At 43.1% G+C, this 17,472-nt stretch overlaps 1 protein-coding gene across 3 annotated transcripts in view; it reads left to right on the top strand.

Annotated features, from left to right (window-relative positions):
- The window catches only part of USP24 (ubiquitin specific peptidase 24), a 134,320-nt gene that overhangs the window by 104,550 nt on the left and 12,298 nt on the right, over positions 1-17,472 (top strand). For all 3 annotated transcript variants that reach the window (XM_081818485.1, XM_081818483.1, XM_081818486.1), the window contains 11 exons: positions 667-808; positions 1,260-1,410; positions 2,394-2,489; positions 3,154-3,257; positions 4,712-4,825; positions 9,088-9,184; positions 11,490-11,606; positions 12,243-12,335; positions 13,612-13,714; positions 15,226-15,347; positions 16,272-16,385. In XM_081818485.1, the coding sequence (XP_081674611.1) occupies positions 667-808; positions 1,260-1,410; positions 2,394-2,489; positions 3,154-3,257; positions 4,712-4,825; positions 9,088-9,184; positions 11,490-11,606; positions 12,243-12,335; positions 13,612-13,714; positions 15,226-15,347; positions 16,272-16,385 (1,253 nt within the window). The remainder of the gene's footprint in view (positions 1-666; positions 809-1,259; positions 1,411-2,393; positions 2,490-3,153; positions 3,258-4,711; positions 4,826-9,087; positions 9,185-11,489; positions 11,607-12,242; positions 12,336-13,611; positions 13,715-15,225; positions 15,348-16,271; positions 16,386-17,472) is intronic.

Raw genomic sequence — 17,472 nt, 5'->3', positions numbered from 1 at the left:
TTAAAAATTAAAATTAAAGGGACGCCTGGGTGGCTCTAAGGTTAGGCATCTATCTTCGCTTCAGGTCTTGATCCCAAGGTCCTGGGATCAAGTCCTGCATCAGTTTCCTTGCTCAGCAGGGAGCCTCCTTCTCCCTCTGCCTGCAGGTCCCCCTACTTGTGTTCTCTCTCTCTCTCTCTCTGACAAATAAATAAAATCTTTTAAAAAAATTAAAATTAAAAAAAATTCTACCTGTATTAAATAATGCCATACCATGGTAGTCCTGTGTCTAATAATAATAACCTTTAATGGTTAAAGATAGTATCATTGCCAAAATTTACCTAGATTTGGCTGTTCTATGCAGAAATGGTTAAGTGAGGCCAGTTATAATCCCATCCTGTGCCACAGAACTTATTTTTTAAATGTTATTTGCCTTTTGATTAAATTTAGACTTGCCTAAGAATATTTACCGTCTTTACCCCATTACCATACAGCTTCCTTCCTGTTCCTCTGTATCACCTTTCAAGTGATTCTAAGCAGTTATTACTAGTAAAAAGACACACATTTTACTTACACTTTGCATTTAAATTTTGTAAGTACTTGCTGGATTTATAGGTCCTTTATTTTAGATAGTCAAGACAAGAAAACTTTTTATTTACAAAGATTTCTTCCTGTTTTGTTATAAAGCGAACCCCTATACTGACGTACGCCGAAGATACTGGAATGCCTATATGCTCTTCTACCAAAGGGTCTCTGATCAAAACTCCCCAGTATTACCAAAGAAAAGTCGGGTCAGTGTCGTCCGGCAGGAAGCTGAGGATCTCTCTCTGTGAGTTTCTCCTCTACATAATTCACTGTGCCGTTTCAGCAGGTGGTCATTGTAATCTTGAGTGTACTGTTTGGCATTTAAAGGTAATTCGTTAAACAAGCTAGAGAGAAATTCAAAAAAGAAAATAAGTAAATCCCTCTACCCCTTTTCTTATTGCCACCCATTTATTACTTCCTTAGCAAGAAGTTATTTTGTATTTAGAAACATGCATATAAATTCTTTCATTCTAGAATTGCCATTTTTCCTAGTCTCGGCGTTTATTGAGTACACTTTATGTCCAAAGCGTAGCAATCAGCCAGCCACTGTCAGTGTTGTTTTTTTTTTTAAGGTCCTGTTGTCTGTGAAATTGCATTTTCCTATATTGGATCTGGAAAGGATGCAGTTTATTGTCAAGTCTAGTTCCGTAAGTCTGTCAGCTTTATACCAGCCAGTTTTCTGATTCTGTCCTTAGGTCCGCGCCGTCTTCACCAGAGATTTCTCCTCAGTCCTCTCCCCGGCCCCACAGGCCTAACAATGACCGGCTCTCTATTCTAACCAAGCTGGTTAAAAAAGGCGAGAAGAAAGGACTATTTGTGGAGAAAATGCCTGTTCGAATATACCAGGTAAGAACCATATAAAAAAATTCTAAGGGAGAAAATTCAGACAAAAATCAAAATCTACCTCATAGGTCCAGAAATATTCCCGCTGGCCTCCTCATGGACTTGGTTGGATCTCGAGTGCCTCAGCCTAACCACCTTGTCTCACAAGTCTCTTACACAGGTCACAGAGGTGGCCACAGACTGGAGGTGGCCGGCACTATCACCGGCCTGCTGTGTGACCGGGGGGTGCCACAGATAGACAAGTGGGAGGGCGGGGCACTAAAGACACACACTGCTGAAATTAACGTCTACAGAGGGAAAATAAGGGTCATACCTTTGGGTAAAACTAATGTCACAGTGATGACCATCAGTTACTGAATATCTACTCTGTGCTACGTGCTTTAAATAAATCCTTAATTCTTAAAACACTCTTGTGGAGTAGCGGGTTTTACTCCCATTTTTTAAGATGGAAAAACTGAGCTCAGAAAAGGAGAAGTGACCTGCCAGTGTCACAGAGCTAGGATTTAAATTCAGAACTGTCCAACTATCCAGTCCAGGCTTTGTAACACTAAATAATCAAAAGCTGAGTAGCCAGAACCAGAGAATTTAAGAAAAATATGGAGTGTTTTGTTTAGAGAGAAAGAATTAAGCTCTCCAATACAAGGAAAGCATCAAGTTAGTTGTACTTGGGAAAGCTCTGTTTGTCCCTCAACCCAAAATAGCAGGTTTGAATTCACTTGTCCTTCACATGGTGGTTTTCCTAAATTTCCCAAAAGAGTTTGGCTTGATGAAGAATAATTCACCTTCTTTCAGCTTCTTATATTTGAAAGGAAGATTTTCCTCTCTCCTTTTTTAAAATATCAAAGCTCAAGAAAAGGGTTCTTGTGATGAACCCTTCTAACCTAATATAAAATCCTTTTTTACCTAATGTATCGTCAAAAAATGTCTTCCATATACTGAATATTTTGCCCTGTTTCTTAAAAATAATTACTAATTTTCTTTTGTAGATGGTGAGAGATGAAAACCTCAAGTTTATGAAGAATAGAGATGTGTACAGTAGTGATTATTTCAGTTTTGTTTTGTCTTTAGCATCATTGAATGCTGTAAGTACTAGTTGGCTTGTTAGTAGAGGACTAAGAAAGGAGCATAGTTAACTGTCAGCTCAAGCGTTCAGTGACTTATCCTCCCCCTCAGCTGTTAGCACTCAGATTAGATGCCCGGAACGTTTGCACAAATGTGTCATTTCCTGGGTGATATTAAAATATAGGCAGTGCTCAGAACGTGTCCTGCAGATTGTAAATGGGCGTGGGTTTCAACATATTGGCATTTTCAAGTGCTTTTCAGTTTTATAAAGAATCTGAGAATAGCCACAAGGTAAGGTCAATGAATGTTGCGCTTTGTGTAGATTAATTTGTCCTAATTTGTCATCAGACTTTACCAGACTCAAGATGAACTTCCAAGTACTTCTGTTTCTTGAGTACCGTGATTACAATTTGCCAGTAAGGGAAAAACTTTCTTAGTCTGTTGACAGGTTACTTAACCATCCTATGGTCTAAAGACTCTATTTTGAGAGGGGTTCATAAAAGAAATGAAGAAGATGTCTTTTCTTACCCTTTTTAAAAATTTAAATGGAACGCTTTCTGTAATAAGCTGGCTAGATTTTTCTTAATAATATTTAACTTTATTACGTGTCATTATTCAATTCATAACATTTAATAATCTCTAAAACATCAATGAAAAATACCTTCTCTTTTTTCCCTCTCTCAGACTAAATTAAAGCATCCATATTATCCTTGCATGGCAAAGGTGAGCTTACAGCTTGCTATTCAGTTCCTTTTTCAAACTTATCTACGGACAAAGAAAAAACTCAGGTGAGAAATGATATGTTTTGATCGCTGTGGCAAAAGATATCAATGAATTCAATTAAAATAGAACTTACAAATTCAAAGCATAGGCACCTATCTAATACATTCAGGTGATTAAGACGTGGTTCCTATCTTGAAGGAATTTCTAATCTCACAGGAAGGATAGATAAAGCAGAAAAAGCAAGGCGTAAATGCTATACATCTTTGGGAATTGGGCAAAATCATATCCAGATGGATGTGAGGATTGGGTAGGTGTTGAAGACATTGATCAGAGGATTTTGAAAGGTGAAAACAGAGAAACAGAGGGAACAGTCTAGGTCAAAGGGGAAAACCTGAGAAACAGACAGGACTTGCCTAAAGACCCGTGAATGACTAGTGTTTTCCTCACACGTGTAAGGAACTCATTGAAAGTGAGGTCAGATGTGGGGTTTGGATGATGAACCCAGTGAGTGTCCTGACTGCCACAGAGGGGAGTTGGGACTGTGTTCAGGGGGAGATGGTGGAGGGTTTTTGAACAGTTTCTATCTTCGGTTCCTGGAGGGTGTCCAACACATTGTAGGTTCTGGGTACAGAGTTGCTGTGTGAGTGGATGGGTGAAGGGTGAGGAGTAGTTGCACACTGGCTGGAGCAGGTGCCCGGAGCAAGGAGAGACTCGGGGTGAGGAAGGCAGGGACAGTTAGACCAGGGCAGTACAGGGAACTTCTCCGGGTGTGGGGAGGTTTGGGGAAAGATCTTTGCAGTCAGGAGACACTTGAGAAAAAACAAATAAGAGTGGCAACTTCATTATTAGGTATAATAAAGATACATTAAATGATAATCAGTCTTTGTTATTTGATTGTAAAAGAAGACATAATATGTTCCTTTCTTTTAATGTCTGGCATAGGACTAAGGAAATGTCGTTACTTTTATTGTGAAAATTGCTTGAGCTATCTATGCACTGCAGACTTTCATCTTGTTTATATTTACCATTTTGGGGCATGAGAGAATGGAGGGGGTGTTATGGGAGGTCACGGGTATATAGTCATTATACCTCTCTGTCTACCCAAATGTTTTTATCCCATAAAGTAGGAAATTAGTGATTGTAGCAATGAAATATAAAAACGTTGACATAGTAACCTGTTCTGAAAGTGGGCATTTTACGAATGTGTGAATTAATTAAGCAAAACAAAATGCCACAGTCAGGCATTTTTCCCAATTGAAGTTGTTTGAAGAAGATACAGAAGATGAAAGTTAAAATCTTAAGACTTAAGCTTCTTCACATTGTGGGGGCGGAGATGGGGCAGGGGAATAGAAAAAATGCAGAGCCCTGGCTTCTGGGGCGCATGGAGCCATGTTGGTCAGCGGTCGTTGGGTGTTTGGCTTACCCTCTACCTCACCTCCCCAAACAGGTTAAACGACAGTGACACTCCGTAGGGCTATTTGCTGGGGCTCCTTACGTGTCTGTCTTTGCTTTTTCAAAGGGCCGATACTGAAGAATGGATCGCCACAATTGAAGCATTACTCTCCAAAAGCTTTGATGCTTGTCAGTGGCTAGTTGAGTATTTTATCAGTTCTGAAGGGCGAGAATTAATAAAGTAAGTGTCAAGATCTTTTAATTAATTAAAAGAAATCTGTGTCTCTTCCAGTGACTTGGAGCTGCTGTTTCTTGTAACTATTTTTATTTCTACTTGAAATTACTTTTCTGATTGGAGTCAATTTTGAGCTGTCTTCACCAGAAGCATTAGGAAATTTTTCAGGTCACTCTAAAATCATTCTTTCTAGAACCGTCTCTGTGGGACTAGACTCAGACGAGCGTTCAGTGAGTGCAGGGAGAGCATGTGTGCACATAGCCACGTGCTCACAGACAGGCATGCCTGAACTCCTCCTGTGGCTCAGGAGATTCCAGAATATGTGTCCCTCCCTCAGGGACTCACACTCTGATGGCAGGGAGGGGAGGTTAACAATCCTCAGGTCCTACACAGCAGTGCCACAGTATTGTCTAACTCTCGATTCTAGCGAAAATATATTTTTCAAAAACTTACTGATACTGTAATACCTATGGTAGTACATTTACCTATGTACCTGTAATAAAAATAATTTGCTTTTTCTGGTAAAAAGTCAAGATGCTCAATCACTATGGATGTTTACGCCTTCCTCCCAGTCATCCTCGTCAGGTCAGCTTCTCTTGTCCTTGGGGAGTTTAGCACTCGTGCAGGGGCACCGTGAGCTCCTCCTTCCCCCTGCCTCCGCCTATCCTCACCCCTCATGCCTACCATGCCAGCACACCCCGCCTCCAGCTAAGGACCTTGCCTCAGGCTTCACTGAGAAAGTACGAGTCACAGATGCGCAGACCTCTAGCCCTAGCTCACCAAAGCCTGTTCTTTTCCTCTCCTTTCCTCCTGTTACTATGGAGGAAATGTCCTCTCTCCTCAAAATGAATCTCTGCATGAGCAAACCCTTTATCAGCTCTCATTCCTGCATCTTTATCTTGTAGAATTTTTTACGGGGTACTTCCATCAGCATGCAGATATGCTCTGGTATCTCTCAACTTAAACAGACAACGGGGAATTCAGAAATGCAAGCCCCTTCCACAGGGAGCTCACAGCCCAGTGGCACGTTAGAGAGCTAATCAAAACTCTTAATCCCATATTCCTTTCATCCATAGGACTGAGCTCCAGTCATTTGCCTACTTGATCTCTCCATTTCTTTCTCTAATCTACCTCATACAGCAACAAAAGTGTGTTGTTTTTTTTAAACAAACTTCTTTGCTTGAAAATTCTTCAGTGGATTCCTGTTACACTCCTAATAAAATCTACAGTCTTTACCATAACCCACAAGGCCTCGAATATGGTCTTGTTTCACTTTTCTCGCACTGGCTTGTTGATTCCTTAAATGTGCTAAGCTTTGTTTTCCTGCCTAAAGACCCTTGCACCTTTACTCCCTTTATCTGGAACATTCTCCCATCCAGGACTGCATAGTAAGCACCTTCCTACCCTTCAGATCAAAGAGGCCATCCCCTCCTTGCTTCACCTGAAGCAAGTCTGCACAGTCGGTCTGCTCTGCTGTTCTGCCTGTCCCTTCACTAAACGCTGGCTTCCTGAGGGCAGAAGCTAAGTCTGTTTGGTTTTCTTCTGTACACAAAGAGCCTAGCACATAGTAAGCACTCAGATGTTTGTGCTGTTTGTGCATGCGTGCACACATGCATATAGTTCATAAGGAGAGCAAATAAACATCTCTGTGAAGTGTTGTATGTGCCTGTCCCTTTAGAGTTTGCATCAGAGACAACCTTTCCCCTGTTTTTCTAGTGCAATTCCAAAGTCTCTTCCCAATAGTGGGAAGTTCAACATCATAGAATCATAATCTATTTGGAAGAAACATGGCAAAAATTTAGTTTATTTCCTTATATCCAATCAGTCTGTCTTTTAAATATCTCCAGAAGAACTTGGTGACTCCTTTGGGACTATGTTTGGTTTCTTAGTGTTCCTGATGGTTAAGAATCCCAATGAATTACGTAATCTGTATTCTTCCTGAGAGAGTTTATTATATTTTTGTCTCTTTATCACTGTCAATTTATCACTATCATTTTGATTTTATATTGTGTAATTTTATAATTACTTCTTTACAATTTTTAAGATAACTTAGGTTATCATTGTTACAACTGAAGTAGCAATGTGAAGGGGATGCTGTCTCTGAGATCAGAGCTTCTCAGTATAGTCCTTTTGTTAGGCAATGCTTGAATGTAACCATAATTGTAAAAATTTGAATTAGTACTAAGTATTGCTTGAAAATTGATCTAAAGGATTAAAACTACTAAACGAAGAATATTTAAAAAGTTTTTATTGTGGAAGCCAAGTAGCCAGAATGAGAACCCCGTCCTATACCGCTCCCCAGGTCAGGTTACCAGCGCTTTACCCATCTTGTTGCCCCTCCCAGCACCGACCACTCAGCACTCACTCACAGGCCTGCTTTTTCTTTTCCTCTCAAGTATTTTACTTTTTTTTTTTTAAGATGTATTTATTTATTTGAGAGAGCACGCACGTGCATGCATGAGGGTCGGGGGGGTGAGCAGCAGAGGGAGAGGGAGAGAGAGACCCAAGCAGACTCCCCCACTGAGCGCAGAGCCTGATGTGGGGCTCAGTCTCACAACCTTGAGATCATGACCTGAGCCCATAGAGCTGGATGCTCAGTCAACTGAGCCACCCAGGCGCCCCTTTTTCTCTCTAGTATTTTAAAGTAAGTCTCAGACATCATATAATTTCACTATAAATCTTCCAGCATGTATCTCCAAAGGTAGTTTTTTAAAAACTAAGCACTTTACCATGATGACAGTGAACAAAAATAATATTCATATCACTTTAATTCCCCAGATAGCTCAAAAAAGTTCATTTTACCACTGCGTATGTACAAATCAGGATCCAAACAAGCTCCACACGTTGCATTTAGTTTATATGTCTCTTAAGACTCTTGTAATCTGTAATTGTTCCTTTCCCCCACCACCTCCTTTTTTTGTCGTGCCATTTTTTTGAGGGGCAGACTGGTCATTTGCCCTGTAGTATTCCTCACATTCTAGATTTGTCTGTATTCTCATAGTGCCTCCGAGTGTCTATGATAGGAAATGTGGTGCAGCCTCTGGAGATACTCTTTCCAAAAGAATTGTACCTGAATCTGATCAAGCCTCTAGAGCAAATATTACAGGCATACTTGTTACCTCTCTAACTTTCTTGTAGTTGCCCCTAGAGTCTTAGTGGATTTTGAACACAGCCTTCTCAGTCTGGTGCAAATTAGGTAGCTAATCGGTAGCGCTAACAGTTATGGGGAATGAGCAGCAGAGTGACCTCAGAAAGCTCTGCTCTCAGCGTACTCCTGAGAGGGGAGGAAGGAAATGCCAGTGCTGCCCTCAAAGGGGGACCAGAGCAGCTTGCTGCTGGCACCTGGAAGACCTGGTCCTCAAAACTTGGCTGTAGTTAAGTCTTTCACGTGGAATAATGAGAACTTCCTGCTAAGAAAATGAGGAAAGACAGGTGGGTTTTCACTTTGCTGATAACAGTGTGGGTTGTCACATCCAAGTGAGCATATGAAGCAGAGAATAAAGCTGACTGTGGAGAAGCACACTCTGGGGGCACTCCCACCCCACTCACCCCCAGAGCAGCGCTTCCACCTGACCATGCCCCTCCGCATTGGAGGCCTCCTCTGCCACCACTCCCGGGCCGGGGGGTGGGGAGAGGGTGGGGGGGTGTAAAGGATTGCAGTAGATTATGCGCTTGCAGTGCCCAAGATCATGGAAGCACCTGATGAACCTTGACTGCTGTGGTCATCACCATCATAGACGAAGAAAGGAGGGAAGCGTGACCTCTTGGGCTACAAATGCTCGTATAGGGGGCTTAGGTAACAAGGCCTGGGGAGGGAGAGGAAAAGGGTAGAAATACTGGTGCACAGGTGGAGTAGGAGGGGCTCTCTTGACTGTGAACTTTAGTTATCTTATTCTGAAAAATTCAAAGGGAAGGGTGCCCGTGGGAGAACTACTGAGTGAACAGAATTTATAACATTTTAGGTTCTTTGCTTTCATATCTCTTTACATCCATGTATCAGTTACGCCATTACATTTATACAGATGGCTCATTTTTTAGGAGAAGGGAGAAGGGGGAAAATACGCTTTTCAGCATCCAGGGGTCTGGTTTTCCTGTTTGGCTTTCTTTCTTCATCACAGTAGCCTGTGAGTGTGTCCCAAAGCTCTCAGGAACCTTGACCCAGCATCTTGGAGGGATTTTGTTTCTTGGATAGTAGGTGGGCCTGAGGTTGGTTTATCAAAATCCATTTTGCTTTCTCAGTGTGCGTCTTTTCTCTCTCTGTGTTTTAGGATTTTCTTGCTGGAGTGCAGTGTGAGAGAAGTACGAGTTGCTGTGGCCACCATTCTGGAGAAAACCCTAGACAGTGCCTTGTTTTATCAGGATAAGGTCGGTCTCATTTCTTAGACGTTATTTATACATTCTGTTCCTACCAAGTGTTCTGTATTGCACATAATAAGAAAGAGAGCTTAGGATTGGAGTCTGGTAATTTTGCTGCATAGAACGCACCTCCCATGGACTGCCTTTCTGATAAATGCCAGGGTAGAAGTTATGCTGTCCTTGCCTTCTCCTATCCCAGGAGTCAGGATAGGCTAGGAATCTAGGTCTGCTCTGGTCTGCTTCAGGATTTTCTAGAGCACTCCTTTTTCAGAGTCTTCTCTCAAGAGTCTGTGTTAGATTTCGCTGAACTGAGACTAACATGAGTCTAGAGACTCTGGTCTAGACCAGCAGGCATTTTGAGCCGCACTTTGTCTCTTTCCTACTAAGCTATTTGCATGATACAAATCCGGCAATTGACAGCCAAACCAAATAGTGCCGTCCATCCAGGAGCAGCGGCCAAGATAGTTTCTTCATTGGTCTCTGTTACTCCCTAATCTTTGTTCCTGTTCTTCTGAATTTCTTCTTCCTAATTCTGTTTTCCGCAACGTATTTTCTGTTTCACAGTTCCACACATGCGAAAACAAACCATGGTATTTATTACTGTCCTCAATCCCCCCAAATTTTAAGTCTTAGGGAAATAAATGACATATACTGTAAGTCTGATTATTCAATCTGTTATTAAGTCCTAACAAATATAGCACTTCTTCCCAAGTTTGCTGTTTCAAACAGCTGACACTACATGGAAAACTTTGAAAAATGTTATGTGCAGATCTGATTGGCTCCTTGTAGACATTGGCTGGAGGCAGTGTGTCTCAATAAACTAAATGCAAATTCTAGGAATTGCTGCTTCAGATCCAGATATTACTCTGCTGTTCAACCTTGAGCAAGTCCTTAAAGAAAGATGCTAACCCAGTTACAGTACCTGGCACCCTTCAACAATGCCCGACCCAGAGGTCACTGTTAGACCTCAGGAGCTTTGCTCAGCCCAGAGTGAACAAGGAGGTCAAATACGCCCTTCAGGGAGGGCCTAGAAGAAGACCGTGTCTCAGTTCCGGGAATTGTAAAGAAGCTGACGTTTGCTCTGAGGCACTGGTTTTCAATAAGCTTAAACAGCAAGACCATTTTTCAAACTTTACCTTAACTGGATGCAGAAGATATAAAATCGGTCATTGGGAGCCACTTAGGACAGTTTGGATACCATTGCTCTGAAATATCCCCGTGGAGCTATTCTAAGATATTTAACATAAGGGCCTCTTACTGTCCTCCTTCCTCCCATGTGCCAACCCAGACAGAGGATAAAAGCAGAATTAGTGCAGTCTCCCTACAGATGGGGTCAGGCTATGGCACAGTAGTCCACCAACCTCTAGAGGCAGGAGCACAGGTGGTAGGAAGGGAAGGGAGTGGTGGAGGACATAAGCATGCGAGCCATTGCCTCAGTGAATTCTATCCGCTATCCAGCTGATGTATTTTATGTCTGTTTCCCCCCCATCATGGAAATGGTGCCTCTGGCCCCCCACTTTATATTGTAAAGTACTTTGAAAATGAGGTGCTATATAAATGTGGGTCTTACTGTATTTATAATGAGTGTGACAGGACGGATGGGAATATTTCAGAAGCCTGTGAACACCATCTTCAGGGGAGATGAACTAACAAGAGTAGTAAGCTGGTCTTAATTCTCCAGTCACAGATGCATTTCCAGGGACTTGTCCAAAACCAGGGTGGGAGGGAAAGAAGAAGCAATGTGATAACCAAAATGGTTTCTAAACAAATAAAATGTTTTTCAAAGCTTTCCATGAGGCGTCAGCGGGCTTTCAAGTAAGTTCACGGTTGAGTTGATATTGCCGTTGTCATTCTGTCAGGCTGTTGCTCTCCATTTGCTCCATTGGCTTGATTTCTGGCCCCTATGCCTGTGTCTGTGTTTTTATTCTTTGCATCTGTGATTATGTGAAGACGTAGCATAGTGGAGGGAGGGATTCAGAAGTGTTTCCTCTAAACCCCCTGCTTTCTTTTAAGACACAGAAAGAAATTGGCTCTGCAGAAAATGTGACCATTAGCCATGGAGTCCTGCCCTTGAGTCTGAAATCTAGAAAACAAGACTAGGCTTTCCTCTTAACGGTTTCTACAGTACCAGTCTTTCCCTGGAACATAAAGTGATGATTCTGTTTTTGCTCTCCAAAGCATAAATCCATCTGAATCTGAGACTGGATTGTATCGATCAGACTTGACTTTTGTTCTTACGGTGATTTACTTCAGATTAACAAATGTCGGTCTTACATTCTTTTTCTTTACGTGGTTTCATCTTTCTTCTAACCAGTTAAAGAGCCTTCATCAGTTACTGGAGGTACTGCTTGCTCTGTTGGATAAAGATGTCCCAGAAAACTGTAAAAACTGTGCTCAGTACTTTTTCCTATTCAACACTTTTGTACAAAAGGTAAGTGATTTTTTTTCTAGTATCTTTTCCTAATACAGCAGATTTCTAGTCTAAAGGAATTTTTTATACATGGAAAAAATTTGTACTGGTCAATACTGGATTTAAAGATAAGGTTTTGGGCGCCTGGGTGGCTCAGTTGGTTAAGCGACTGCCTTCGGCTCAGGTCACGATCCTGGAGTCCTGGGATCAAGTCCCACATCGGGCTCCCTGCTCAGCGGGGGGTCTGCTTCTCCTTCTGACCCTCTTCCCTCTCGTGCTCTCTGTCTCTCTCACTCTCTCTCTCAAATAAATAAATAAAATCTTAAAAAAAAAAAAAAAAGATAAGGTTTTATGAGGGTCTCTTAAGAATTTGCATTTGTGGGCTCTGTTGCTTGCCAGAATTCTGATACAGCAGATGTAGGTACTGAAAGCAGCGGGAGGCTGCAATAGAACCAGGGCCTCGGGGCCTGTGGAGCAGCCACTGTGGAGCAGTGTGAGGTTGTTGAAACCCCAGAGTTCTAACAGGTGCTTTCTGTATGTAAATTACAGCATTTAAAAACTTACTGACCGCTGACAACTTCCCAGTTAACTGTGCTCTTAATACAAATTTTTGTCTGGAGAGACCTGTAACTTGTCATTGTCCGTATCTTGTGACAGCAAGGTATCCGGGCCGGGGATCTTCTTCTGAGGCACTCCGCTCTGAGACACATGACCAGCTTTCTCCTCGGGGCCAACCGGCAAAACAACCAGGTAACGCCCGCTGCTTTATGGCCCCGTGCGATGGCCATGGTTTTGCTGCCTCATGGTTTCTCTCTTTGTGGCGATGAACATATTTCATCTCATAAGAGTCCAGGTGCTGGTACTACATAGCTTTTAAAGTTCTTTGGACTTCGATTGTTTTTACAGCCTCCTGGCAGAGTTTGGTCTGATGACACCATGGAAATGACTAACGAGACTATCAGTCCAAAAGTGTCCTAGGAGGAAAGATGGGCTCTGACTAGGGGGTTGCAGAAGCCTTCAGGAAACAGAGGCACCGGGGCCTCCACGTGCCCTCAGGGACAGCGGGCAAGGCCGTACCGGCGGAGGTTGCTGGTGTGGGGGAACTCGTAGTGGGGGAGGACGCGGCCGCGAGGCAGAGCAGTGTGGCCTCATGATGTCCACATAGAGCGAGAGGGAAGTTGTCTGTGGCAGTGGGGCTAGCTAGATCCCACAATGGCTCTCCTGCTTGGCGTTTCTGTGCTGGCGTGTTTCTCCCATCACCGTATGTCCTCTGTTTGACAGATTTAAATGTGAAAAATGTGACCGTGCACTGATGGTAAGCGCTGCTTACGCAGCGCCTCTCGTGCCCAGCACTCCCAAGTACTGTCAGCACAGCACGCTCTGTGTGTTGGCGGGGCGTTGCAATTCACGGTGTCTTTGTTCACTGCGCGCTCTTCCTTTCTGGGACTCCGGTGACGCTGGCAGTTGATGGACGTTGACTGTAATTTAAATAAGATTGAATGTAATTAATAGTGTTACATAATCCATATTGTTTTACCTTTGTGGAGCACACATAATGTGGAAACATTTTCACTTTTCATGTTTCATTGGAACCACAAAGTGGGCAGGTAGGTCGTCTCTGCCGTCGCATGGAGAGGTCGGGTGCAATTACGGTAAAGAGCTTGCCCATATCCACCTAGCACGGTGAATAGCACAGGAGGGCCCGGCCACCAGCTCCCCAGCCTCCCGGGTTTTCCCCATTGTACTGGGGTACAGGAAAGTTACCCAGCACATCAGAAGCATTCAGTACCTAACTTGAATAGAGAAATGGAATGATTTTAGAACACAAGTTAATGTGTCTATAAGAAAAAAGCATCTTCAGCTAACTTAAAACCCATGACTTCCTTCTACTTTGATCTCTTCTACTATCAGACATTGAGAAAGACTCATGGCTCAAAATGGCATGAGCCAGCCCATCCTTTCCCTTCCTTTTCATATCATTTCTAAACCAAAACACTAACATCCAGTCTATCTTCTCTGTCGACAGATACGTCGGTGGAGTTCAGCACAAGCACGAGAATTTGGGAATCTTCATAATACGGTGGCATTACTGGTTTTGCATTCAGATGTCTCGTCCCAAAGGAACGTTGGTGAGCTTTCACATATCTTTAATCCAGCAGAAGAATGAGAGAGTGAATTTGTCGATAATGCATGGAGACTAATAATGTTAGCAGTTAAATGAATATTAATTCCCATTTGGCTGTTTGATATTTGAGGAACACTTTAAAATTTTTTGTTTTAATGCATGTTAAATTTCACTCTATTTTATTAGTTCGTCACAAGAGAAAGTCAAATCATTTATTTGATGGGATGGGGTATACAGGTATTAAAAAAAACTCTGGGATTAGAGGCTAATTCAGAGTTCATTCATCACCATAATTGGCACAGCTAATCTAGTGGGGAAAATAGCCAAGTGTGGGTTGGAGTCTCCTAGCATTGTGAACTTGACCAAGCCACCTGACCTTTCTGATCCTCAGGCCAAAATGGAAATACTAAAAACATAATTCCCCAGGTGTAATGAGAATTAATCAGATAAAATGTTAAAGTACTTTGTAGAGCTAAAGAGGATTCAGATATAGCTTATGTCGTTGAAATGTGTTTGAATGTAAGATGTATTTGGTACCTTTCCTGTTCTGTCCCCCAAAGCCAGTAGCTCAGTCCTCATTTCGTGCAGCTGAGACACATGTTGCCTCCGTGCTTACCCAGTGTTCTAATCTACGTGCGTAGCACGTTTTTATACTGTTCCTAGGCCGTGTCAGGACAGCACCAACGGCAATGATAATAATAATAATACAACAAAGCAGCTGAAAAGTATCCAGGGTTTTCTGTGTGCTGTGTCTCCATGGAGCTCTGGGCTATGTGTTTAATCCCCTCCGCAAGCTTGTGAGGCATGGGAAGCCAGAGCGCGGCCAGGCTCGTAGCCTGCACAGGCCTCAGCCGGGAAGCAGCGTAGGGCGCAGGGTGTGAGGCGTGCCTCTGACCAGCAGCAGCTGTGGTAGGCATTCGTGCGGTGTGACCAGGAAGATCTGCTGGAAAGCACAGAGCATCGCTGTGCTCTGGGGAGCGCTCAGTGGCTGTGAGGCAGGATGCTTCCTTCACTCCGATTCACGCACCTGAAAAGACAAGGCTGCCTACCTAACTCGGGAGTGCAGACGGGTTTGTAAAAGAAAGAGTGCGGGTGCTTGTTTTCTAGCACGTGGGGTGACTCACCCCCTCCCTGTTGGTCAGTTCTGCTTAGCGTAGGTGGTGGTGGTGGCCAGTGTTTGAGGGCAGTTGTTGGAGCAACACGTATCTTGTCCGGCGTCTCCTCAGAGGCATTTGGGCATTTTCTGTCATACACTATTTATATTTGTACTTCTTTGAAAGATTGTCTTGGGAGATCTAAACAGTCGCCCCGACAACTTAGGCACACACTGCGAGAAACAGGTCCATGTTTTCTCCTGTCTGCGAGCCTGGCTTCCCCGCTAGGCCGTGAGGGAACAGGCTCTAAGTACCGAGCCATCTCATGTGTGAATCTCTAGAGAACCGCTTCACCTTGTAGGTGTCTCTCTCATGAAGTAACATCAACTGAAACAGGCTTGGTTTCTTTGGTCTCCTAAAGCTCCTGGTATGTTTAAACAACGGCCACCCATTAGTGTCGCCCCCTCCAGCCCTCTCCTGCCCCTCCATGAGGAAGTAGAAGCCTTGTTGTTCCTGTCTGAAGGAAAGCCTTACCTGTTAGAGGTATGTACTTGGTCTTCTGGAGCCTTTTTCTTTTTCTTCTTGTCATTGTCTACGTGAGAAAAAATGCCTTTTGTAATATTCCATGTGTCACTGTGATGTTAAGAGAAGAAATGGTTCTTTCAAATTAATATTGCTTCCTGGGTATATGTCAGAAAGAAATGAGCAGCTGAAGAGAATTTTTATTAGTCCTCTCTGCAACCAGGGATCGGACTTCCAGGTCCAGCCCAGCTAATTTCCCCTCCAGGTCTCAGGAGGAGGTGAACAACTCTTCAGCAATCACAGATGCTCAGTTTATTCTCAGAGGATTTTGTTCCCCATCTTTTGTATGTGTCTCTGGTCCTGAAATACCACAACTCTGGAGCACACGTGTTTTATAAACCGCAGGAGTGTGGGAGTGGGCTGCTCACGGCCCCCGTTGCACCACACACTGTGCGGCCCATCTCCAGCCTGGGCCCCTTCCCCTTCTGCCCAGAGCTACCTCCTCTTGAGAACTTAATCCTCCAGTTCCTCTTCCAAAACTTGATTTACATGTATAAACCCATGAGCCGTGTGTCACACTGGTTTTTTAATCATGTCAATAGTGCTGTGCTATGTATCTCTTTTTTTTTTTTTTTTAAGTTTTTTTTAGCTTAACATTGTTTACTTTGGGGATCTGTCAGTGATTCTTTTAATTTAGTGCTGGGGGCATACATTTGGCGCATTTCCCTTTGAAAATCTGATGAAAGTGACTCCCGGGAAAAAAAGGTGCACATTTGCAGATTTTGTTCAGACAGACTTAGTCCCGTAGCAGTTCTAAAGAAAGCCTATTTTGAGGGGATGTTGAAGATCTTAAGTCTGAGTACATTTCCGTTAAAATCAGAAACAACGTATCGACAGTTAACTGTGACCTAAGAAAACTTGACTCCTTTTATGCTCCCGCACCAGGTAATGTTTGCCTTGCGAGAGCTGACGGGCTCGCTCCTGGCGCTCATCGAGATGGTGGTGTACTGCTGTTTCTGTAATGAGCATCTCTCCTTCACCGTGCTGCATTTCATTAAGGTAGGGCCTCAGTGAGGCCTGGCGAGGGCTGAGAGCCTGCCACGGAGACTCCAGGAAGTATTCCTCTACTTCCAGGCAATAGGCTTCTTTTAATAACCTCGGTTGCTTTTCCTGATCATAAAAATAGTACAGGCTCATTTTTAAAAAAATACAGAATAAAAAGAACTCAGAGTCTCACCATTCATTGATAATCACCATGAACATTCTCCCAGGTCTCCCTTTATTTTCTCTGCGTGTATTTTAACATGACTGGAATTTTACTGTCTTTGTTATTCTGTGTCTTTTTTTTTCACTTGACATTAGAAGTGTTTCCCCGTATCATTAAGTTGTCTCTGAGGATATGTCATCTTCTTGTGTACCGTAATTTACTTAGCCATTCCCTTCCTAGCGAGGCACGTTTGTACTGGGCTCAATTTTTAACTATTTAGAATATATTTCATAGTTAATGATACGCTGTGGTGACCATTATTATGTAAAACGGTTTTCCAATTTCAGTCCTGTTATCGTCACCATTTTACAGTTGAGGAAACTGAGGCACAGAGTAAGTGCCTCTCGCCCCGTGTCACACAACTAGTAAGTGGCAGAGTGGGAATCTGAGCGTTGGCGGTCTGGCTCCAGGGCTGTGCTCTGAACCAAGTTGTTCACTGCCTTTCTGGGGATTACCAGAAAAACCTTTAAGTCTGCACGTATTTTTTTTTTTTTTTAAGATTTTTATTTATTTTTTGAGAGAGAGAGAGAGAGCGAGAGAGGGAACGCAAGCAGGTGGAGTGGGAGAGGGAGAAGCAGGCTTCCCTGCTGAGCAAGGAGCCCGATGCGGGGCAAGTCTGCACATATTTTTATTAGGTTTTATTTTTCATCTTTAATGTTGAATTACATGGATAATACCTGTCTGCATTTTTTTTTGTGGAAAATTAAAACCTACAAATAAGGCCAAAGTCCACTTGAACCGCCACCAACCAACCTTGTCCCCTGTCCGCCCTTCCCCAGGGATCAGTACTGTCACCTGGATACGTGTCCTTGCAGGTCTCTCTGTGAATGTGCACTGCTTATAGTCGTCCCTGCCCACGGGATCTCTGCCACGCTTCGT

The sequence above is a fragment of the Leptonychotes weddellii genome, chromosome 4, assembly GCF_054177405.1.
Source record: "Leptonychotes weddellii isolate Sample4059 chromosome 4, ASM5417740v2, whole genome shotgun sequence".
NCBI lineage: Eukaryota > Metazoa > Chordata > Mammalia > Carnivora > Phocidae > Leptonychotes > Leptonychotes weddellii.
This window is presented reverse-complemented; position numbering and strand designations above follow the sequence as displayed.